Source organism: Esox lucius, chromosome 8 (genome assembly GCF_011004845.1).
Source record: "Esox lucius isolate fEsoLuc1 chromosome 8, fEsoLuc1.pri, whole genome shotgun sequence".
NCBI lineage: Eukaryota > Metazoa > Chordata > Actinopteri > Esociformes > Esocidae > Esox > Esox lucius.
In genome coordinates this window covers 1,088,905-1,115,110 of record NC_047576.1, presented here as the reverse complement: position 1 = coordinate 1,115,110, position 26,206 = coordinate 1,088,905, and the positions used below count along the sequence as shown (strand labels likewise).

At 40.5% G+C, this 26,206-nt stretch overlaps 3 protein-coding genes across 3 annotated transcripts in view; 2 read left to right on the top strand and 1 right to left on the bottom strand.

The window, feature by feature from the left end:
• Positions 1-14,515, bottom strand: part of LOC105006477 (zinc finger protein GLIS1) — a 100,964-nt gene extending 86,449 nt beyond the window's left edge. Inside the window, exons 1-2 of the mRNA XM_029121515.2 lie at positions 14,374-14,515; positions 13,864-14,192 (exon numbers count right to left, since the gene is read on the bottom strand). Coding sequence (XP_028977348.2) covers positions 13,864-14,173 — 310 coding nt within the window. The 5' untranslated portion in view covers positions 14,174-14,192; positions 14,374-14,515. The remainder of the gene's footprint in view (positions 1-13,863; positions 14,193-14,373) is intronic.
• Positions 14,516-17,290: 2,775 nt separating this feature from the next.
• Positions 17,291-22,547, top strand: dio1 (iodothyronine deiodinase 1). Its single transcript, XM_034293924.1, has 4 exons — positions 17,291-17,728; positions 17,832-17,975; positions 18,218-18,417; positions 20,447-22,547. Exons 1-4 carry the CDS (start codon positions 17,389-17,391, stop codon positions 20,510-20,512), a joined length of 750 nt encoding a protein of 249 aa, XP_034149815.1. The 5' UTR covers positions 17,291-17,388; the 3' UTR covers positions 20,513-22,547.
• A 67-nt stretch (positions 22,548-22,614) lies between these two features.
• On the top strand, positions 22,615-25,984 carry LOC117594803 (tctex1 domain-containing protein 1-like). The gene is made up of 5 exons (XM_034293829.1): positions 22,615-23,059; positions 23,267-23,349; positions 23,704-23,847; positions 25,087-25,158; positions 25,622-25,984. The coding sequence occupies exons 2-5, from the start codon at positions 23,269-23,271 to the stop codon at positions 25,982-25,984; spliced, it is 660 nt and encodes a 219-aa protein (XP_034149720.1). The 5' UTR covers positions 22,615-23,059; positions 23,267-23,268.
• Positions 25,985-26,206: the final 222 nt, after the last annotated feature.

The window sequence follows — 26,206 nt, the reverse complement described above, 5'->3', positions numbered from 1 at the left end:
CCACTTTGGCTGCAGCCTGTATGAGGCCCCTGAATGAGGCCCCTGAATTCATGCGATCAAAGCTCAGCGCAGTCAGAAGTTTGATTTAATTTCTTTTATTTTATATTTTTCTTCCCCAACCCCCTCCCCAATTTCACAACGGACAACTCAGAACTCTGGCGTTGCTTCATCATAGAAAATCCCAGAGGGTTAGGGCTGATTCCAGTAGAGGAGACACGTGTCTTATCACACTGGCACCGCCTCCAACCAGGAAGTATTTCAACATTGATTAGGACCCTGGTTGCCATGACACAGTTATATATTGGCAGTGACATTATGGCTGCGCCATTAGACCCACACACTCCTGGACATACCAGTCCCACTGTGCACATTCAGCTTAGCTCCACACACAGATAGATTCTGGCAGCTCTGCTCCTGTACCTGCCAGCAGAACAACCCCCTAAGAGATCCTAAGTGTCTCACATGATGTTTGCATTCAGTAGCTCATTATATAAATGGACTGCTGGGCCTTTATACAAAACAAACATGGAAATGTGAGGGTGGTGCTGTTTACCTGGAAAAGGGTGTGGGAAAGGGTGTTAACCTGGGAAAGGGTGCTAACCTGGGAAAGGGTGTGGGAAAGGGCGTTAAACTGGGAAAGAGGATTAACCCTGGGAAAGGGTGCTAATCTGGGAAAGGGTGCTAATCTGGGAAAGAGGATTAACCTGGGAATGAGGATTAACCTGGGAAAGAGGATTAACCCTGGGAAAGGGTGCTAATCTGGGAAAGGGTGCTAATCTGGGAAAGGGTGCTAACTTGGGAAAGAGGATTAACCTGGGAAAGAGGATTAACCTGGGAAAGAGGATTAACCTGAGAAAGGGCGTTAAACTGGGAAAGAGGATTAACCCTGGGAAAGGGTGCTAACCTGGGAAAGGGTGCTAATCTGGGAAAGGGTGCTAATCTGGGAAAGTGTGTTAACCTGGGAAAGGGCGTTCACCTGGGAAAGAGGATTAACCTGGGAAAGAGGATTAACCTGGGAAAGGGTGCTAATCTGGGAAAGGGTGCTAATCTGGGAAAGGGTGCTAATCTGGGAAAGGGTGCTAATCTGGAAAAGGTTACTCAGACTGATACAACTCCCCTCAATTCAAAAGAGTAGGCGAATCATTGTGGATTCCAATAAACTTCATCACGCAGGGCATATCTTTGATATCAAACTAAATTAAATTACACTCGTTTTTATCTCAGTAATTCCTTAAAACACTTTCTATTGGTCTGGCAAGTCGGCTTGTGTCAGATAGAAATGGATGACATAGAAACGCCACACCGTGCCAGCCCTAGAGCCTTCTTCTCTTACTAAGATGAGTGATTTGATGCTTCTCCTGTTCCAGTGGAAACTTCTGGAACCAGAAAGCATCTGTGAGATGTGGTTTGCGACTCCAGTGGGTGAGATCAGGCACAGGGTTTCTCTGAGAAACCAGGCAGCAACATCGCTATAAAGGGGAAAAGGCTTAGTCATGAATTCACATTACTAGACTGCACTCCTTTTGCCCTGTTCAACACCACAGAGTGTTTGGTAAGAAACCGACAAAGCACTAACACAGAACCATCTCAAATAACACCCTTTTCCTTTACATTTGACCAGAGTTCACTATATTTGGCCAGAGTTCACTGCATTTGACCAGAGTTCACTACATTTGACCAGGCCCATAGGACTCTGCAGATACAAAGTAGTGCACTTTCGAGAATAGGGTGCGATTTGGGACCAAAACAATTTATTTGGTCACAGACGACTGAAAGAGTGAAGACCATCAACAGCATCGTGGGGAGCTGAGGCAGGAGAAGAGGCAGCATCGTGGGGTGCTGAGGCAGGAGAAGAGGCAGCATCGTGGGAAACTGCTTGTCCTTATCACGTCATGGCATCTCCGCCCTACTGCAACTTTTACCCTCTGAACACTGTCCTCTCATTTTGAAATTTAATTGAAGTCTGTGAGAACAACCCGGAGCATAGCGGGAGAGCCCAGCGGAGAGCCTGGTGTTGGCGCTGCGCCCTCAGCCTTTATTAACATCCTAGGATGTGTCCTCAATGGCTCCCTACTACCTAATGCACACTACTTTTGACCCATAGGCTATACTCAGAAACTCAGAATACTCTATGCAGGGAAAACACTGAATGATAGAACCTTTTTTAGGTTCTCAAATGATGTTCCTCGATTCCAACAGTGGCCAGGGTCAGAGGTCGCCGTCTGGTGTTGTTTGGGATGAAGGTTGGACACGGTCTGCTTCACCTTGCCGCGTTCTAGCAACTCCTTGTGGTAGGTCGGATGCCGGGAATGTGCTCTCCTTTGGCTAATACTTCCTGGTTGGTCAAGCAGTGCAAGGAGGAACAAAACGGCTCGGCAAGCTGTGAATCGTGTGACGTCTCATAAACCCCTGGCTGGTGTGCCGCGATAACGGGCAGCTGTAGTTGCGCACTGAGCATCACAGAATACAGGAGAAAAAACTGGGTACAATAGCAGATATCTGAGGAACCCCTTTGATGTGGTCTGGCCGTGGTCTGGGGTGAATACACGGTACCCAAGAAGACGGATGAGAACGCATTGACCTGTGTAATGAACAGCTCTATCCATACACACATACACACACAAACACACATAAATATCATACATGTTATAACGTGTGTGTGTGTGTGTGTGTGGAGGTGCTTACTTGCGTGTGTTTATGTAATTGGATATTTGGACGTTTGAATGAACACCAACACATCATTTTCAATAATCCATCCTACAGCACTGTACACTGTGTCTGCTCTATTGACCTCAAGTGGAGCAAAACTGAGTGATGCTAGATTGCGTTTGGATTCATGAAATAAATAAAACAATCTTCACTCTAAGAAGATAAAAGAAACATGCTCTTTTGGAGCAGAACTTGTTTTAGTTTTCCCTCTGAGAAATGTAACCTGCTTTGGTTGAAAAGGGCCTGTTGTATTTACAAAGTCTTCAGTCAATCAATCAAATGTATTTCATGAAGCTCTATTTTATATCAGCAGATGTTACAAAGAGCACATACAGACACCCAGTCTGAAACCCCTAAAAGCAAGCAAAAACAGAGTTTATGCACAGAGACTCGGGAAACCTTCCTAGTAGAGTTGATACTTAATAAGAAACCTAGAGAGGAACCAGACTCTGATGGTTGGCTGTTCCTCTTCTGGCTGTGCCAAGTGAAGTTTCTAACAGTATATGACCTTTAGGGTGAGGTCAATGTTTTTTGCATGATCAGAGGACCAGCAGGTCATTAAATGCATGCGGGCTGTGTGTCTTTAAACAGAATCCAAGTCAGCTGCATAACCAGGTGGACTGGACAAGGACAACCAGGTGGGCTGTGGGCAGTGACAACAGGAATAATCAGGCAGCAACACAATCAGGAGGACTTGACAGGGACAGCAACTCCCGTACAATACTGGGACTTATTTATCGGGAGTGTATATTGATATTTGGTGTCATACATATTAGCAACACCTCCCCCTTTGAGGAACACACAGGGGATATGATCACTAGTGTTGCCAGGAGGAGAGGCCTCATTTAGGGCAGTAAATTAATCAGGCTTTAGCCATGTTTCACACAGGCTAATAACATCCAGATTATAATCAGTAATTCATTCATTAACTGCAACTGCCATTGAAGCAAGGGATGTAACATTAAGGAGTCCCATTTAGAGATGCAGTGTATTACTACAGTCTATTCTGTTCATATAGATATGCAGTGTATTACTACAGTCTATTAATTTAGAGATGCAGTGTATTATATGCAGTGTATTACTACATATGCAGTGTATTACTACAGTCTATTAATTTAGAGATGCAGTGTATTACTACAGTCATTTCTGTTCATTTAGAGATGCAGTGTATTACTACAGTATATTCTGTTCATTTAGAGATGCAGTGCATTACTACAGTCTATTAATTAAGAGATGCAGTGTATTACTACAGTCTATTGTGTTCATATAGACATGCAGTGTATTACTACAGTCTATTCATTTAGAGTTGCAGTGTATTACTACAGTCTATTAATTTAAAGATGCAGTGTATTACTACAGACTATTCTGTTCATTTAGAGATGCAGTGTATTACTACAGTCTATTAATTTAGAGATGCAGTGTATTACTACAGTCTATTGTGTTCATATAGATATGCAGTGTATTAGTACAGTCTATTAATTTAGAGTTGCAGTATATTACTACAGTCTATTCTGTTCATTTAAAAATGCAGTGTATTACTACAGTCTATTAATTCAAAGATGCAGTGTATTACTACAGACTATTCTGTTCATTTAGAGTTGCAGTGTATTACTACAGACTATTCTGTTCATTTAGAGATGCAGTGTATTACTACAGTCTATTTTGTTCATGACCAAATGTAGTAAGGCTTTATTCTAGGAAGACTGCTATGGTGAAAACCACCTTGTTTTCAGTTGGATTGACACATTGGCACAGACAACTGTGTGGCCTTGCTGTCAAACAAGTTGTCAAAGTGAACACTGCTCCTAAATTAAAGAGAACAACAAAGTAATTCAAAACCTTTGGCCCAACACATGTTGACAGGCGAGCAGAAAAAACAGAGATCATTGCATATTCCCTTCACATTACTGTTACATCTCTTCTTTTAATTAAATCATTGCCTATTTTGCTTTTTCAATGAGACTTTTACATAGCCACTCATTATGTGGCTACTGTTTAAAAATACAGCAGAAAACATAGAAATATCTATATCTTGAAAAACAGTCAAAACAGCACTCTTACCAAACGTAGCAAGGAACAGAAATAAAAAGTGTCTCTTGTCGGTTTATGATGGATGGCAACCCACATCATTCACAAGCGTTTCGAAAGAAGCAAAGTGTTTTTTCTCTAAACAAACTTAATTCAGTGCTCATGCGGTTATTAGCCCAGGCAAGGAAGGCCCAGGACTGTAATTCAATATTGCAACAGGGCTGGATTGGATTGCTGGGACTAGAGAATAACTAATTCTTCCAGAACGCTGGGCTTTTATTAACGAGCAGCAATAAAATATATAAACTGCACTATTACACTTCATAATGTCTTTCATAGTCCTCTGGGGCTGAGCCAGCCAATGGCATCGTCCGCTGGATGGGCACCGCCCATGGCAGCTTCCTGGCACCGACGCACAGCGAACAACAGAAAGGATAAAACTGAGCCTCTTGGCGCATTTCTTCTTTTCGCTAATGAAGGCATAAAACAGCCCTGCAAGCATCATGTTTGCCCGTTTTGTTTTTGACCACTCAAATGAAGCCAGTGGCTGATTGACCAGGTGATTAGCCAGTGACATGCCTAGCCTTGTAAAAGCTGGCGGTTTTAGACGCTAACCACAAGAGAAGCTGTACTGTTACTGACTCGATTGGAATGGAGAGAGAGGTCACTTTTTCCCGGTGAGCTCTTACCTCACTTGCTGCTGGCGTCAGAAGGTCAGCTCCAGCCGGGAACAAAAGGCAGTTACAGTCTCAAAAAGAGGCTCATTTTGGGTCACATGAGCAGTGGCATCAGCCTACAAAGCCACATGTTTAATGGTGGAGACCCAGTACTCTACATCTGCCTGATCCTATTCTATACTGATCCTATAGCCCTATCCCTCTCCCACAATGCCCCGCTCCAGGGTGCCAGCGGTCCACCCATCTACGCGGCCTCTGTGGGCCTCCTCCAGCTAGCTAGCGCAGCTGAGAGCAGTGGCTACTCTGCCAAAAGACCAGCAGATTTTTCTTTGATGAAACAAGGCAGTGGGGAGCCAAGAACAGCAAGTGCCACAGCCGAGATGTAAATCAAAAAGCCACCCGTGTTCTAAGTCATACATGGTGAGGTCTGGGAGACGCAGTCGCTGCCGTCTGAAAAGGCATGAGTAATATAGGCTGTATAGACGTGTAGTTGGCTGTAGCATGTCCTCCCCTGGCACCAAGAGAGCGATGGAGGAGGGACACAGATGAGGAGGGGGTATATGGAGAGGGGGCTACAAAGACAGAAGGGTGGGTTGGAGGAGAAGAAAGAAGAGGAGCAAGAGGAGCAAGAGGAGCAAGAGGAGTAAGAGGAGCAAGAGACAGAACTGCCATCAATCCAGGTCAGTCAGTGTAAGATTTCAGACAATACATTCAAATCCGTTTCACATAAAGGAGGAATTTAATCCACCATATCAAGGCATAAAGGAGTAGAGTGTGGGTGAAACTTTATGACTGATTCTCAAGGCAAGGGTCATGCTAAAAATACATATTATGATGACATATCTGAGCCAATACTGCTTTTCCTCGATAAAACCAAGGCCCAAAGCACATTTCCTTTGGTATTCCAAAGATATTTCGACACTCCTTCAAACCAGATCATATTTTTGCAGAATGACTGTTGGGGTTATATTGGCAGAGTTCTTCTGGCTGTGGAAAGTCAAGATGCCTTTGGTTAGCCCGACATGCCAGAGTCATACCAAACTAATGGAATGAGAATGAAAACATTTGAACTTCAAGTATTCACCAAACAACAACACTCTGTGACTGCTCTGGATCGTTGAAAGAACAAAGAGAACTATTTCAAAAGGAAACACACAGTAAAATATGTTGCATTGCATCTTCACAAACCATCAGAAAGGCTTTCCACTCATTTCTGATAGTGATGTGTGTGTTTGTGTGCACTGACATATGTTTCCCTGTGAGTCACAGCTTACTGATAGGACACTCAAGAGGATCCAGTCTGTCAACACAACCTCCCACCAATAAACGTATCGAGACAATCTGATGCAATGGCCTCAATCCATCTCCATCTCCACACAGCTCCTATTTCCAACAGCGTCATGAGTATTCCTGGGATGCCATTCGGTGACTGAGAAATGATTCAACCCACAGTCCTGTAGACACATGGTGTTTCTATCTGTCTCTCTATCTATCTCTATGTCTCTCTGTATGAAACAAAAGGCTCACGATGTGTTTCGGTAACTAAGTACTCCCGGTAAGAGAAATCTATTGCTTCTAAAGCTCCCGCCCGTGGAAAAATCAAGCATTGTGTCAATTCAAAATATCAAATGAATACAGGGATACCGACTGTGCATGAATTCATAACCGTGTCTGTTTGAGATGGCCTTACCCCTTTGAACACACAGACACACACACACACACACACACACACATATGATCCAACAAATGCACAATCACGCAGACACACACACACACACGTGATTGTGCATTTGTTGGATCATGCATGTTGTTGGATTCAACAAACTGTTGTTTGCTCCTTGGGGTTTAAGGCCGGGTGTCTCTGTAAAAGTGACAACTGTTGTTGTGAAAAGGGCTTTATAAATACATTTGATTTATTGATTGATTGTGTATCTGTTTCTTAATCTCTATGTCTCTCTGTGTGTGTCTATGTCTCTGTGTGTGTGTCTTTGTCTCTCTGTGTGTGTCTATGTCTCTCTGTGTGTCTCTCTGTCTCTCTGTGTGTGTGTCTATGTCTCTCTGTGTGTGTCTATGTCTCTCTGTGTGTATCTATGTCTCACATTCTTTCTCTATCTCTGTCTCTCTGTCTGTTTCAGGTGGCAGTTTACAGCATTTGACCAGCATGTTTTTGATCAAGGCAGTTAACCCTAATTGCTTCTGGCGTTGTGTTTCTTACAATTTTTTATATTTTCTCAGTCTACTCTCATTGTAAAATAAAAAAACGTGCACATGGAAGATAACAGCACCAGTGGCAAGTGGTTCTGAGATCTGAATTTATATGGTAGAATGTGATTAGGTGGAGGTGTATGGTAGAATGTGATAAGGTGGAGGTATATGATAGAATGTGATTGGGTGGAGGTATATGATAGAATGTGATTGGGTGGAGGTATATGATAGAATGTGATTGGGTGGAGGTATATGATAGAATGTGATTGGGTGGAGGTATATGATGGAATGTGATTGGGTGGAGGTATATGATAGAATGTGATTGGGTGAAGGTATATGATAGAATGTGATTGGGTGGAGGTATATGATAGAATGTGATTGGGTGGAGATATATGATGGAATGTGATTGGGTGGAGGTATATGATGGAATGTGATAGGGTAGAGGTATATGATAGAATGTGATTGGGGGGAGGTATATGGTGGAATGTGACTGGGGGGAGGTATATGATAGAATCTGATTGGGGGGAGGTATATGGTGGAATGTGATTGGGGGGAGGTATATGATAGAATGTGATTGGGGGGAGGTATATGATAGAATGTGATTGGGGGGAGGTATATGATAGAATGTGATTGGGGGAGGTATATGATAGAATGTGATTGGGGGGAGGTATATGGTGGAATGTTTTTGGGGGCGGATGTGTTGGCATGCAATGCGGTTTTAGTGCGGGGGTAGTTTTAGTGCGGGGGTAGTTTTAGTGTAATGACAATGTCTCATTACAATAAAACTCCAAATCTTTCCCTCTCTCTTGTCTTTATCTCTCTGTGTGTGTGCCTCCCTCTCATGACTCAGGAAGTGCATTCATTCCATCAGTGAACATTCCCTCCTCTCCTTCTCAAGTCAGTCTGAGGTTTTTACTGGAATACCGCAACAGAGCCATCATCAGCCTCTGCTTTATGAATCAATGGAACATGCTGCAAACATCAGACCCGACCCAGCACCATCACATTTACCCATGCCTCACAGCTGAGGTCATGCGAGTCACACACAGGGAGGGACATGGGCTGAAGCTGGGACTCCTGGGAAAAGGTGTCAGCAGTGTCTGTGCCTGCGTGATTTAAGCAATAAGCAGTTTTCACAACGGATCACTGACCTGTGGACCCTGGTTTAAAGAAGTTAATAAAGACACAAGCTTACCATCAATCCGTCCAACCACCTGACACTAGAGTCAGTCACAGAGCACAGAAAACAGAAGGAACATCACTGGTTAGCACTGTTCTCTAGTAACAGCAAGGAATAAAACGTTTGGCTCTTTTCTCTCATAAACACTCAGATTAGCGCTCCCCATTCAGAGAACACAAATGGCTGCTAGGAAAACACAGGAAACTAAGTGCGTTACAGGGAATTCAACATGAGAACCAGTGCCACTTTATGCTGAGTGGAGAAGGAACTATACTGTGTGTGTGTGTCAGTGTGTGTGCGTGTCAGTGTGTGTGTCAGTGTGTGTGCGTGTGTCAGTGTATGTGTGTGTGTGTGTCAGTGTGTGTGTGTGTGTGTGTGTGTGAGTGTTTTAGCTGCTGTGCATACTCACTCCAAGGTCGATTACTCATCTTTTCATGAGCTGAATCAACAGACAGGCTGCTTCATTTATCTGAGAAAGCGTGGGATTCCAGCAGTCCGCTCTAATTCAAACATTTTCCTCAAATAAGCTCATTGCCTGTATCCCAAATGGCTGCCTCTTCCCTTTACAGTGCAGTATTTTTTACCAGGGCTACGCTGCACTCACTAAATGGTCCCATTCCACATGGAATGTCCAGCAACATTCACCTCACCAGAGTAAACTTTTTGTTTATTTTATTTATTCATTTTGGCCCACCCCATTTACGTGATGTTCAGTTTGTGATTCTAGCTTTGCCTGATTGCAACAACTCCCCAGTGGGATTGGAAGAGTTGAAGATCAATATGTGTCCTCTAGTGCCCTTCTGGCCAAGCCATTCTGCTTCTTAATGCCCTAACCATATATGTTTTAGTCATTTAGCATGTGGTCTTATCCAAGCATGGATATTCATAATGCAGTAGTACTTGATAGGCACTTATATTTATAGTGTAGTAATACTTCATAGACATTGATATTTATAGTGTAGTAGTACTTGATAGACACTGATATTTATAGTGTAGTAATACTTGATAGACACTGATATTTATAGTGCATTAGTACTTGATAGACACTGATATTTATAGTGCATTAGTACTTGATAGACACTGATATTTATAGTGCATTAGTACTTGATAGACATTGATATTTATAGTTAATTAGTACTTGATAGACACTGATATTTATAGTGTAGTAGTACTTGATAGACACTGATATTTATAGTGCATTAGTACTTTATAGACACTGATATTTATAGTGTAGTAATACTTCATAGACACTGATTTTTATAGTGCATTAGTACTTGATAGACACTGATATTTATAGTGTAGTAGTACTTGATAGACACTAACATTAATAGTGCAGTAGTACTTGATAGACACTAACATTAATAGTGTAGTAGTACTTGATTGACACTGACATTTATAGTGTAGTAGTACTTGACAGACACATATATTTATAGTGTAGTAGTACTTGATAGACACTGATATTTATAGTGCTTTAGTACTTGATAGACACTGATATTTATAGTGTAGTAGTACTTGATAGACACTGATATTAAGTGTAGTAGTACTTGATATATACTGATATTTATAGTGCAGTAGTACTTGATAGACACTGATATTAATAATGCAGTAGTACTTGATAGACACTGATATTAACAGTGCATTAGTACTTGACAGACACTGATATTTATAGCGTAGTAGTACTTGGTGGAGACTGATATTCATAGCTCAGTAATACATGGTGGAGAGTGATATTCATAGCTCAGTAGTACTTGGTGGAGACTGATATTCATAGCTCAGTAGTACTTGGTGGAGACTGATATTCCTAGCTCAGTAGTACATGATGAAGACTGATATTCATAGCTCAGTAGTACTTGGTGGAGACTGATATTCATAGCTCAGTAGTACTTGGTGGAGACTGATATTCCTAGCTCAGTAGTACATGATGAAGACTGATATTCATAGCTCAGTAGTACTTGGTGGAGACTGATATTCCTAGCTCAGTAGTACATGATGAAGACTGATATTCCTAGCTCAGTAGTACTTGGTGGAGACTGATATTCATAGCTCAATAGTACATGATGAAGACTGATATTCATAGTTCAGTAGTACATGGTCGAGACTGATATTCATAGTTCAGTAGTACATGGTCGAGACTGATATTCATAGTTCAGTAGTACATGCTGGAGACTGATATTCATAGTTCAGTAGTACATGCTGGAGACTGATATTCATAGCTCAGTAGTACATGCTGGAGACTGATATTCATAGCTCAGTAGTACATGGTCGAGACTGATATTCATAACCCAAAGGGAACCCTGCTCTCTACATCAGAGGGGAAACCAGGTGTCCTGAAGCAAAACCTGGCGACGCATTTCTGTCTCAGCACTCTCAGATGAGGGAAGACTTTCTTTGAAAACTAAATCAATAGAAATTGTCACAATTGTCAGTTAGTATATTCTTCTTAACTAGCTATATGTTTCAAATCTCAAGATAGTGATTGTGTTGATAAAAGCAGAGAAAAGTTGATTGATAAATGTTTACATTTTAACCGGTGTTTCACGTTCCCGCAGAGAGCGGTTCCTCCGTAGAGTCCAGGCTATCCATGACATAGATCTGAAGTGACGTTCCACTGAAGCCCATATAGCCTTACTCAGAGACAGACAACGGTATGAAATAAGAGCAGGCTGACATGAGGTCTGATGAGCCCTTTAGATCATTTAAATGTACTATACTGACAGAAGTCCCCACAGCCAACCCTAGGAAAGAGGCTAACTGGAGTCTGTACAGGCAAAATAAATCTACTAAAAAAAAAATCCCCAAAACAAAGTTCTGTAGTTTATTAGGTAGACCTATAAAGATAAATATTTTTTATGAGAAAATATTCTAAAAGCGGCACACAAATCTGTGGTCAAAAGGGATGAAACATGATGGTGTACATTCAGCAGGGCAGCGTGTCCTACACATATAACACAGGCAGAGCCAACCTCCGCTACAAATACTGACAATATTTCAACATTCATTTCTAAAACTCTAATATCTGCAACGTCTTTAGAAGCAAGCACACAGTTTTCTCCTCAGGAACATAATGCTTCCTACTTTGAACACATAATATCAAAGCAGGATTTAATCCTAGTCATATTAGCCTTCCGCAAATGTTTCTAAAAGCACCACATTGAATATTCATCTGAATTACTTTATGAACAGAATAAAAAAGAGTGATAATGTATTTCTTGAATATTCATCCACACAAACCGTACTTTCATCCAGAACATTGCTGGCGTTCTGACATCTACAACATAAAAAGCCAGTTCAAATGCCTTGTAAAGACAATGCAATGACACTGCTCCCAGACGATGAGAGCACAATGTCACTCAGCTCAGGAAAACCAGCTCTACCCAGAAATGTTAAAAACACATTCTGAGAAATACAGTGCAATGATTTGCCTTAGGCCTGGAAAAACAATTATCAAATCCTTCGAGCGTTTTCATGTGAAATAACTATTGCTAATATAAAAGTGTGCTTTGTATGGTCATAGTTTATGACCGCGAGGTATTTATTTTCACTCTGCTTCCTCCTGTACAACAACACAATATCAGCATCTCTTAACAAAATGTAAAGCTGTTCTCAGTTCGCTTTCACACAGCAAAAATATATTTAAACTGGAAATATCAGACATGCATCACTCATACATTTCAAATAAAGCTGACATGGAGGATAAATATATATTATTGTTAATTTTGTCAACCATTACTTCATGAAAAAGAAAATGTCAATGCTAATGTTTTTTTTGTATGAAAAATGTAAGCTGACTTTGAAGTAATTCCGTGTTTTTTGGTGAACTGTGATTGATCTTGTGAGTCGACCAGACTTTATGGTTTTATCAATCAATCAGACAATGTCTGAAGAGTTGGCCTAGTCCCTCCACTCGATGACGATAAAATCAGAAAATCTAAGCATTGTTTAATTTTACAGATACAGGTACATAATATTGAATTCATAATTTTTTGTTGTGTTTTCTTCAAAGCACGACATGTAGAAGATGTAAATGCAGTGTACATGTATGATTTACAGTAGATTTTAACCAGGCATATGTAGGTAAGTAACGGCATGGTCCAAAACGTCGGCACAGCTCCTGACAGTCATGTTAGCTCATCCAACTGAAGCCAAGGCATTTGACATACGCAAGACGTTCAGATCTCACACAAATCGGACTATATGCGATAGGAAACATTTATTATAATACTAACATTTTATTGATAATATACAGCATGGAGTTGAGGTAGGACATTTACTCTGACAATCAATTTCTCCACATATTTACTTGTAAAATGTACTTTTAAATATGCTGATAACTTGTGTTAATAAACAAACCAATTTTCTAATAAAATGTTCCTAATAAAGTTGGTTTGTACCTATCCAATTACGTTAACAGCTCAATAAATGTCATCTGCTCATAAACTCCAGAGATATGTCCTCATTTGTCCGCCTCAGTCCGTCCATATACAGAACTTGGCACTTTCTCCTAATGATGGCAGTTACATCTGTTGACAATTCATAGTGCCGAAGTCAAAGTGCTCCGTTCTCTGGCTGTTACTCCACATGTATCACTTTATTCCATTCAGATGGCTGCGCTGTGTGGCTCAGGGGATTTCGGTTGTGGTGCTCTTTATGGAATTGGCAAGCCTGCAGGCCTATACATCATTGTCCTCCGTGGTTTATTAATGTGGGTGCTATCTACAAACATGGATCTGTCAAAACACACTACAGCCGGATCAAAGAGGAAGAGACACGGCTCTTAAGACCATATGTTGCCAGCTAAAAACTCTACCAATTTCTGAGTAAACGGATGGAAATCTGAGGGCCATACGGAATGACAGGAATTGATACGTTATAACAAACAAATCTCAGTTATCATAAAGCGAACATTATACCGTGTGATTGTTTCCCTGCTTTCCCAGTAGCCTATCAACATGATACAATTTATAATAAAAGCATGAGTTTAACTGACAGCCATTTGATAAATGCATTATGTGGTACCTACAGAGCGGTGTCAACGAGCACGTAGAATCTAAGACAAAACCGTACCTTGTTCCGGGGAAAGAGAGAAGCACGCGCGTGTAGCTTTGGCTGTCAGATGGCCTTTCTCTTGAAATCCATAGCGCTCCTCCGGCACAGCGAGACGTTTCGGACTCGGACAGTGACTGGGGTTGTTGTTAAGTGGACTCCGGCAGGTCTGGGTTCCAAAAACATCGTTCCCGATGCGTCTCGCGCAGAAGTCCGATTTACTGTACATGGAAAGGGTGAAGTCTGAAAACGCAGTGGTTTGGCGGTGACTGACCATTCCGAAGAGTGCTGAGGATTTCTGCATCGGAATGTCGGTGTTCCCAGAGTGCATTCTCTGCGTTCACATTTACCTGTGTTCGGGAGAGAAGACGCATCGCTTTTAAAATATTTGAATACTCAAACCATCTTCCGAAATGATACATATTTTTTTACATACGTATTGCAGTCTTTCGAACTGCCTAATAACACGTGATGATATTAAGAATATACAATGACAAGAAAACAAGTATTTGTTCTGTTGAGGTCACCTACCTTATTAGAGCTGACAAAGCCAAGAATAATATGTGTCATATTATGTAGGCTAGTTTATGGTCCGACTCCGTGTAGGCCTACTTCAGCATCTTCGGCCAAATGCGGAGAAAAGCGCGCTTTAACCAACAGCATCCTCTCTACTTCCAACCTAAACATGTTAAGACTTTTCTAAAATATCAATTCTCAGCATCCAAAACATTCCCTTTGACTGACATCTGGTGGATCCACTGACTCTGCAGTATTTGAGTCATTTGCACCAATCAACGCACGTTCCGGGAACAAGGGGAGGATATGCAGATATCGATCGGAGAGTCGTGAACGGGTGAGCAAACTGATGGGCAGAGCTGAGAAGTTGACGGCACATAGACAGGTGCCAAATCTTTTTTTTAGGAACTGTGGTTAGGAGCATGGTATACGGTTTATTAACTACAGGCATTTATAAGAATTGATTAGGAAATTGGGGGTTATACATTATATAGGATAAAGCCAAATCAAGGAATATTTTGCAACAAAAATTAGGTAGACGGATGAGATTGTTCTATGCTATCTAGATCTACATAATATTTAATACAGGTGGTGTAGGTCTGAGATAATTCTGATATCGTCTTATAAAATACATTTTGAAATAAAAATAAATTGTTAAAGCATCGGTTAATTAAAAAAACTGAGCTGACACACATACCACACAAACCCACACGCAGACAAACAGACACACACACACACACACACACAGGAAACTCAAATACGCACACGCACACACCTACTCATCGCGATGGAAATGGCACCCATTTTAAATTCCCCGTAACTGACTGTAACTGAAGTTTCCTTTGTTTTCACTCACACATTATACAAAATCACAGAAGCATAGACCACATCTATACAAGGCCTAGGTGACCAAATGCAGGCCAATATAATATTTAGTCAAAAGTGTGTCATCACACACTGATGTTGTTGAAATGTTAGCACAGAGAAAATGTTTTACTCGTTCAAATACGTGTTTAGCTTGATTTGCAAAGTTGGTCTATAGCTTTTTTTTAATTTTTTTTTTTATAAAATACGTTTTTTACTTTGCAATTGTTGTACTTGTATTTTTATTTAATTTCCTTGAAATTGATTCAGTAATGCAATTGCATAGACTATTTGTATTTCATGAATTATATTCCCTATTTATGGTGTGCCCCTATGTCAATTTTACCACGTGTTTTCTTTGTTAACCCATGTGAACTGAGAGTTAACAAAGAACGTAAAGGCAATATACTAGACCATCTGATCCATATTTTTAACAAAACAAATTTAGGAATGTGGCCAGTGAAATAAATGTAGGCCTAAATCCCAATAAAGGCCAGCAGGGATTTATATGTAATAATCACAGTAGAATGACATGATTAATTTAGGTTAAAGGCCATTCAATATAAATCCAAACAGATGCATTGTCATTAGGGGTCCAAGCAGCGAAGCTACAGAACGCTTCTGTAATTAATTTCTGTAACTGTTAAAATTGTAGTGATGGTACTCCTTCAAGGCTTATTCACCGTAAGATCAGAAAAATAGGCCCATGGCTCATGCTGACATCTAGTGGAGGATATAATATCTGGTCTCCACACACACACACATGCGCGCGTGCACACACGCATCTCCGTTTTTCTATCCTTGTGGGGACCTAGGTCCAAACCCTGACCCAGATATCCATACTCCCTATTCCCAAAGCCTAACATTTACCCTCACCCTAACCCTAATTAACCTCATTTACTTTATTAACCTTAATATCATTAACTAAACCTATATGCCTAAACTCGATCTAACCCCAAATCTAATGGCTAATGCCTAACAAACTCCAATTCTCACGCTAACCTGAATTATAGATTTTCCCCCAAAACTAATCTAATCTGAACTGTAAGGTTTTACTGTCCTTGCGGGACTTCCCTAGATGTAAAATAACACCAGGGGAACTTTTGATGCATTCCCTTTTCAGAAATGAGTACTTTTGAAAATATTACTTGATTCATTAAATCTGTGAGGACTTTTGAGGAATTCTGGTCCTCACCATTAACGAACTACAGGAATCAACCTCTTTCCTTGCGGGAGATGGCTACTTCAGTTGGGTTAATTCATGAATGTATGGCAAATACACTCTGCTAAATTATTCAACACTGAACAAAGAAACCTGGATGGGCTTAAGCAGAAGGATATAAAGAATGTTAGGCAAAAAATATTACATCATCGTACATCACTACCAAATTACCTAAATATTCTGTGTAAAAGTTTAGAACATAGACATGGATAGAGGGGAAATCCCTGTACACCCACATGTTGATTGCTTCTTGGGGTTACCAAGTTTCCAAAACTACGATTAGACTCCAGCCTCAAGCCAACAAGTTATTTAGAAGTTTTACCAGAAAAAAGCCTCTGTTGTCACCCAACCACAAATGTAAGCGCAAACTTTCATCAGAACCAGGCTCTTTAGGACACAAAAAACAATATTTTTTGGCAACAACACAAGAAGTGTGTTTGACCTCAAATTAGCCATGGACAAGAAAATAGTCTAATACCAGTGGGGTAATGTCCACTTTTAATCATTGCCTTATCTCTCCTGATGACCTGGTTGGACATGACTTAATCTGATAAGGCAATGAAGTTGGAAATCCTGGCCATTTGCATACTTTATGGTGATGCCCTCAATGGGGATGCCCATAATAAAGGCTGCATTGATAGAGGCCTCTAGTGGCCAAAAAGCTATTTGAGCATGTAGCATGTATAGCGACATTGAAGGCTTCCACCGTTTTATTACCAGATATCTTATTGGGACATTGCGTTGTTTCCCTAGCTCAAGCAACGCGAGATTACAATTCTGAGGTCCAACGAACTCTGTCATTCTCAATCCAAGCTGTTTCATCTATCCTTCTCTATGGTTTTTACTTTGGCCTAGAGTCCACGTGACATCCATGCGGGTGTGTTGTTTTCGTTAACGTTCCACTCTTAAGCCCATAAAACAGTCGTGCGATTGTTATAGCTATTATGATACTAATATGGAAATTGTTCATTTATCTGTCGACACCATGTTTTGTTTGCGTTGCGTGCATGCAATTCATTTTTCTCGTTCTTCTAAATTGGATTTCACCAAGTTTGACCAAGAAACTTCTGTTGAACATGGGTCGAAAGTCATTTATGACCCAGAACCCAAAGTTCAAATATGAAGATTGGGGACCGACTTTTATGTCACTGAATTTTATCAAAACCGTAATTGGGTACATTTGGACTAATCTTGGTCAAGAAGCTTTTGTGGGTAACAAAGCTCCCGACTCACCAGTAGTTACATTAGACGGCACGACGACTAGTATCTACAACTATTTGAAAGGTGAGTTTATTGTTTGGCATAGGCCTTTGCATGTTTCAACATATATTTATGTACTATATAGCCTATACGAGGCAATGAAAGTGTATTCTGTTCTGTGTGTAAGACAACAGACCACTGGTGTTGAGTTTTGGAAGTTGTACCTGACCCCCGTTCATGTACAAACTTGACGAGTTCAAGCAACTCGTCAAGGACTTCAGTTATGCGGCAGATTTCCTGGTGGTGTACATCGCTGAGGCGCATTCAACAGGTGAGGTGGCTATGAGAATAAGGATGTACTCCATAGGAAGAAGAGGGATAATTACCTAAAAAGCAAAGTATGTGTGCATTTATCTTGTTTAATAAGACAAATAACTGCATATAGCAGCATCAATTATATTTTCTATTTGTTTAATATTATTTCTGTAGTTTCAGATGGTCTCACAATGCCATAATCACGTGTACTGCCCTTTAAGGCCACTACAATTACACATTGATTTTGTCTTACTGCAGATGGGTGGGTTTTTGCCAACAACATCGACATTAAAAAACACCAAAACCTGGGTGATCGCCTAGCAGCAGCACGGGTCCTGGTTGAAGAAGACCCCCTGTGCCCCGTCGTCGTGGACGAAATGAGTGACCGCACAACGACTAAATATGGTGCTGTTCCTGAGAGGCTGTATGTGCTGCAAGCAGGAAAGGTCATTTATAAGGTAGTTAGCGGGTTAAGAGTTACGCTAACAGTAACTAAATGTGGATTGAGCTAGTTTAAAGACCTGACAGTGCAGATGTAGCACTTTGCTCCTTAAGACAAACGGATGGAGTGCATATGAGAGGTAGGCGTAATAGAAATGCATCTTGGTTTACCTCAGCGTGTCATACAGTCTGGTGGTTAGAGCTTCAGACTAGTAACCATGAGGTCTCTGGTTTGAATTCACGGACAGACGAGGGAAAGATCTGTGAATGTGTGGCCTGTAGGATGTTCTGGCGTTCTAAGATGCTATCTCTGGTGCCCACGACAGACACTATTAACCAGAGGAAATTACAGTGAGTTATGTTCAGACATTGTTTTGTAAGTATTTGTTTGTACTCCTAGTCATACTGTAATGTGTCATGACAGAACTACAGGGTCAGAGATTTAACTGGTCATTCCCTGTTATGAGGCCAGTTCCAAACAGAGAAACTAAACAGACAATTAAATCAAAATCCCTTTAGGTATTTCATTTTTGATGGATTTCATTTCAAATTTGAACAAATTTCTGTCATTTCTCATTAGGAGGACACAGATGTGTGAAAGGACATTTGGACAGTTACAGACCCAGAACTACAGCATACTCTCTCATTTCTTTCCCACTGTCTATTTTCTAACCAGTTAAGCATACATTTCCCATAATACCTTAACAATTGAAATCATTTTGTCATTATACTACAACCCTGATTCCCAAAAAGTTGGGAGGCTGTGTAAAATGTTAATAAAAACAAATCATATAAACACTATATTCAAAATCAAATTATACAAAGACAACAAATCAGATGTTGAAACTGAGAAATATAGTTGTTTTTTGGAAATGTGAATTTTATGCAAAAAACATGTTTAAAAAAAGGTGGGACAGATGCAACAAAAAACTGGAAAATGTGTGTAATGCTAAAAACAAACTTGGTGGAATATCACACAACAAATTAGGTCAACTGGCAACAGGTCAGTATCATGATTGGGTATAAAAAGAGCATCCCAGAGAGGATGAGTCTTTCAGAAGTAAATATGGGGAGGGGTTCACCACTCTGTGAAAGACTGCATGGGCAAATAGTGCAACAATTTAAGAATAACGTTTCTCAACGTAAAATTGCGAAGAGTTTGGAGATATTATCTACGGTACCTAATATCATTAAACGTTTCAGAGAATCTGGGGAAATCTGTGTCTGCAAGGGACAAGGCTGAGATACAATATTGGATGTCTGTGATCTTTGGGCCCTCAGACGCACTGCATTAAAAACAGACAAGATTTTTTAGTGGAAATCACTGCATGAAATCAGGAACACTGGAAAAAAAAACATAGTATTTCACTGCATCCACATCATTGCATTCTGTTTTTATTTGCATTTACTGCAACTTCACAACTTTTTTGGAAACAGGATTGTATGACTTTCTGTACCTTTAATCCTAATTCTCTAACTCTCCCAGTTCGTTGATGTAAATAAGAATTGTTTCTCAACATGCCTGGTTAAATATCTGGAAAAAAACATATAGAGCAGGACAAATAAACCTAACTTCCTCTGTGAGTCACTTGTGACAAGAGTGCTTGATATATTAATAAACGATGTAATCCTTGTGTGTAGCATCCTACAAACGGACTTGATCTTTCAAGTTTGTATTTGTTTTTCACGGGATGGTTCATGTGACATAACCTCTTGTCTGGAATTTTTTGAATCCTGCAAAAGCATTCTTTGTTTCCTGTCTTCCACACACACATCCTGACCAAGGAGTGTCTCTGGAATTAGTGGAAAGGATATTAGGAACACAGCTGAAGGTCCTTACATGCCGTTACACAGGAAGGAGGAAGCGCATGAGACATATCTATAACATCCTGAAGTTACTTTTAATTACAATCATTCACAATTAATGTTGACATTGCTAGTGAGAGGTATGATGCCAACTAGGGCCACTGACAATGAACAGAACGTTGAACTGTCCTGAGTAGATGCCCTGCAACACCTGTCTAATCACCAGTTCTCTCTTGTCAGGGAAAGAAGGGTCCTTATGGCTACTGTCCCGCGGAAGTGCGCTCTTTATTGGAGAAGATTAAGTAGGAGGAGCTACGATGGAATTCTGTAACTGAAACTACTTCTAAAATTCCCAGTTTGTTATTTTATCCAATCCCATGACCAAATTGTTTATGGCTGATTAAGCTTTAGGGTTTCAGACATCCTCAATGTTTCTGAGTATATATACAGATAAAAAAGAACAGAGAGAAAGCCTCCAATCAATGTGGGTGTTTTGATCAAACAAAGAATTAAAGTAGGATCTTAATTAACATACTTTTTTTTGCCCAGTTTGACATTCACTTTAGATTTATAACATTGCTGTGAATTAATTGTACAATGTCAAAACTTGGAATGTGAAAATCAGTCTGTCATATCAGCTGGCTTATCTAGAATTCGCGGTGCTAGATATTTTACAGAACATGAAACATTTGTCAATTGTATCCCCATTTAATGTGCAGTAGCTTTTCAGTGAATCTGTTTCCTGTGTGTGACCATTATCTTGATAATTTGTCAATGAATGTTCAAAAGTTACATTGACATGAAACTGCTTTTTGTATGAAGGTTACAGTGCAAACCTCTGGTCACTGTAATCGGAGGAATCAAAAGTAGTTTGTTTTTGTTACTTAACTTATGAGCATTTAATATTTCTTGTGATGTTGTGGATTCTGGCAATTGGTATCAGTACTTTTGTAGTAGCTTGAAGCAACAGTCCAAGATCGCTAGCACAATAAATTGGATTTGTTACATATAATACAAATGTTTCCTATAGAATGTACCACATCATTTAAGATCTGAAGTATCAATTTGTGTTATTGAGACATGACTGCTCAGAAAGTAGCGATGATTGACTGTTGTGTAGCTAGCAGAAGAGACTTTAGTTTATTATTGTTCCAAATGGTCCATAATTCCCTACACATTGAACTCTCACCTGGCTACATTAGTTTCACCAAGTCAGGCTACTCCAGCAACAGGCGCTTTAATACAATTAGATTAGAACTGAACCAGTGCATGCAAGTTCACAATGATCCCAGTATTCTACACTAAAGAAACAAATATTATTGTCAAAAATAGCTGTAATATTATTGAAAATTGTATTGTTTACTGTTCTAAACACATTGGTCACCTGTTTCTAATATGGTAATAAAATATTGTGCCTGGCTGGTGCAGTCAAATCATGTTATATGCAACCACTGGTATTTTCAATGTAGTCAGCCTGGAAGGTGACCAAGACCACATAAACAGAACAAATAGAGCTGGAACATTGGCCCAGACATGTCCACGAAATTTATAAGAGAAGTAATTATCCGTGGAGTTCAGTACATCCCAATCAAAGCCTCAGCTTGTCATATGAACACACACAAATAAAAAGAAACGCCAATGAGCCCTGCAAACAAAAATCTAACAGACTTCAAACCAGAGGCATCTAAAATCATGATGTATGCCAACTACTGGGAAACTGTTAACACAAATGTTTAGTGTTGCTACAACTTTCCAAACAAAGTTGGCCTGAAGCATTGAGAAAAAGCTTAGTTGGGCTCGTCCCCAACCAGGCCACATCCCGTTCTATGGATGCGTTCCAAATGGCACCTATGCTTTAGGGTCCGCTCTTTTGACCACAGACAGGGACTCGGTGAAAAGGAATGTAACACAAAGAAAAATGATCTGGAATACAAATAAAAAAGGCTGAGGCAGGTGTTTTAATTTCATTGTCACTCCAGATCCAGGCAAATATGTATCACTGACCACAGTATCAAGCTTTTTCAATGCCCATCCCATTTAAAAGCTGTGGGGTGAGCTGAAGCAGAGGCCACAAGCGAGGACTAAGTACACCAAAGGATGTGGAGAGATTGTGTGGTTGAATGGTCTCACCCACCCCATTAAACAATATAGAACAAGACTTGGTTGTGTAACCTTGGCAAGGGGAATGTAAACAAAGTAGATCATACAGGGGTGTCAATAAATATAATCGGTTTTTGAGGAGAATATAATTTAATAAATACATTTTTTGTTTGAACAATTTCAGCTGAATTAAAAGGTTAAATGTCCAAGATCAAGCCAATAAACATAATTTTGTCATCGCCTTTTTATTCTCATTTTTACCAAGGCTGCCAATAATTCTGGTGGGCACTTTATTGGCATCACAAGTAACTGAACTGCATTAATAATGTTTTAGACAGTCGGGTGACATCGGGTCACATTCGAATAGAAATCTTTGGAGAAAAAGGGTTTTGCTTTCAATTTTATTCAGAACAGTTGAGTCTCCACATCCACCACCAGATGGCAACGCAAAGCTATTGACACATTATTACATAGTGTCCACAGCTAACTGGACTGCAGCCCTGAGCATAGTACAGTGAAAGACCTGCCTTGTAAATACTGTGTAACGTAACAGTCGTTTGGCACGGGTGCAGGTTGAGCTAGGCTGAGTAACGTAGGCAACCCCACAGAACACACGAAAACAGGGAGGAAACTATTATTACTGGAACGTTCCAGACCAAACATTGTCACATCCGAGCCGGCCTTAGCCTGGTAAGAGCAGAACCTCTCAGCGGAACCAATTATTCTACAGAACCTTCAAATCAACCATAGTGGGTTAGTTCTTTTATATGGTTTTCTACTTGCATAGCTAGGTCAGAGGTGTTTTGCATGCATTCTGCATAGTAGATAACTTGTTTAAATCTGTCACTCTGGATTGATTTAAGTGGTTTAAAAATTTATTTATATTTGAAAGTGTGTTGTTTACAGCTATGATTATATTATTATAAGTTGATATACATTGTAATTTGACATCACTTTCAGTAATGGAAAAATCTAAAGAAGCAGCAAAGCACAGCCAAGGTAGAAAAGGTTCATCAACTTCAACAAAAGAGAGCCAAGAAAAGGTGGTACAGCCCAAACCTACAACTACAACAGGACAAAATGTTTTATGACTCCTTCTATTGTTATACAAAAATATCAGTTTTGAGTGTTTTTGTTTTGTGTTATGCTTTGATCCTAGCAACATCGATTTGGAGTGTTTTTCTGTCCATAATGGTGAATTTCTTCCTAGTGTTTCTATTATATGTCTCGGGTTCAAATGAGTACTACTGAATGGTCATTACCAAATGGGTCCTACTGAATGGTTATTACCAAATGGGTCCTACTGACTGGTTATTACCAAATGGGTCCTACTGACTGGTTATTACCAAATGGGTCCTACCGACTGGTTATTGTGTGATGTTTTAATGTCTGTTCAGGTACCACTGGGAGACCCTGTGTTGCCATGTAGGCTGTCCTTCAGACCAGCAGCTCCTAGACAGGCTAATACCCAGGCCCTGCGCCCAGGGCTCTTCAGCATGCAGGGGCTCCTCGCTGCACAGAAGTTCTCCAGGGGACTCAAGGTGAGGCCTGAAAACACATGCATTTTTCCCATTAATTACACTACGTTTAAACCATAACTCTGCTGTAGAATACATTGAACATGAAATGCGCTGCCTGAATTTGTCTTAATATAAACATAATTACTTTTTCCACTTGCAAAACAGTTTGCTATGGTGTGCCCCAGCAAACATTGACACAGTTAAACACTGATACCACTGAAACAATTAAACAATGAAAACACTGACAGAAATGAAATACTGACACCCCCTTAGTTGTTCACATGACAGCATGCTGCCTCCTAGTGGTCATACAGAAACACAGCATCTGGGTTTACCTCTAGGTAGATGAAACAAAATGGCCCATTTCGATAAAATAATAAGCCCCCAAACTGCCTACCCTAAAAGACTGAGTTTCGCATACAGCAAAGAGTGGATGGCAGACATTGTTTTCATGTAATATTTTCTCTGTAACAATGCATTGTGAAAACAAAAATGCTCTTTCTGGCTACCAGGAAAATACTAAATACTGAGACAGAAGTAAACAAGAAGTAAACTCCAGACTGAGAAGTAAACAAGTAAAGAAGTAAACTCCAAACTGAGACAGAATTAAACAAGTAAAGAAGTAAACTCCAGACTGAGACAGAATTAAACAAGTAAAGAAGTAAACTCCAGACTGAGACAGAAGTAAACTATTTCTTATTGTGGGCTATGAAACCAAGGGCTTGCATGTACAATTCAAGGTAAATATGTTTTTAAAGAAAACTATCCATTTAAAGGGTCATGTATGCTTATAATGGCCACTTGGCACAGCCAGAAGAGAACTGGCCACCCTCAGAGTCTGGTTCCTCTCTAGGTTTCTTCCTAGGTTCTGACACTTCAGGGGAGATTTTTACATGTAGTTTACATTATTAGACTTCAGGCTGGGTGTCTCTATAAACACTGACTACTGCTGATGTATAAAGGGCTTTGTTAAAGCATTTGATTGACTTTTTGCAGTGTGTTTGAATGTTTTCCATTTGTGGCAGTGTGCTCTGGTTTATAATGGAATCTGTTCCATATACATATGACAGGAAACTGGTACATAATGGCCATAAGGCACCTCAGGTCTTGGTGGGTTATGACCAGTATACTACAGCTTAAGTGCAGAATCCAGGCATTCAGAGTTGGCAACATACTACACTCCTTCGTACCTTAATGCCTAAAATCACAACGCTGTTGTCGTACTTTATCCCTGTAATAAACGGTAGTTTGTGTTCTCAGGAACGCGTTGCACAGAAGATCGGAGCGAGTAAAGTCCTGGCAAGGAAACTGACGGTTATAGTCAACGAGCAGGTCAGAGAAACACATTCATTAAGCCACACACAAACGTAGCACCTATCACTTTTGAACAGAACATCCCTTATCTTAACAGCAGTCTAGCCGCTCGGCCAACACCCTCAGAGCTTCTCCTGAAGCTCACAACAGGGGAGGTTTAACTGCCTCTGCTTATTTCACTGATATGCACTCATACAGAAGGAACAAAGCAGACAGCAGAATCCACCTTGTTGTATGTGTTCCCCTTTATACAGACCAAAGGAACCTATTTACACAGGCCCCTGTGTGGATGGGGACAAGACTGAGATAACTACATTTTAGACTATTGAGACACTCCTCTGTAATACATTTGTAAGACTGGAAAGAGGAACCAATTTTACAAAATTGAGACACACCTCTTTTGTATAGAAATGAGAAAGGGACAAAGAGGAAACATTATACATTTTCGAGACACTTCCACAGCCCGTCTTCACACCTGCAGGTGTCTGCAGGTTCGGCCGAGCCCACAGAGCGGTTCCCCAGCGGCCTGGCCGGTCAGCTCCTGCAGGACCTCCTGTGGTCTCGGTTGGAGGCAGTTGCCTCGAGCGCTGCCTGCTGTGGAAGCGTGGTGAAGGCACTGAGTGAAGAGGCGAGGGCTCTGCTGAGGACCGTGTGTCCTCCACGCTATCGGTTGGTTTGTACCGTGACCCTGGTCCAGCTCAGTCCAGAGGGACAGCAGGGAAAAGGCCTCATTCTGGCTAGTCGCTGTCTCTGGGACCCCCATGCAGACAAAGGGGTTTCCTACACACACCAGAGCCAGCAGATGTGTTGCACTGCTAATGTGTTTGCTGTGTACTATGAGTAAAAGGTAGATGGCAATGCCTGTATTTATAACGTATTCCACATTAACTTACTAGTACTTTTCCTCAGATGCATCACGGCACATCTGGTGATCATTTCTATAAAACTAAACTTGATCTGGGTTAACAAAATTCCACAAATTGTTATTAAATAGAAATATGGTATACTCATATTTCATTTGTACTTGAAAGTTATGCACTCATGAAATGCTAGTTGACATTCATGT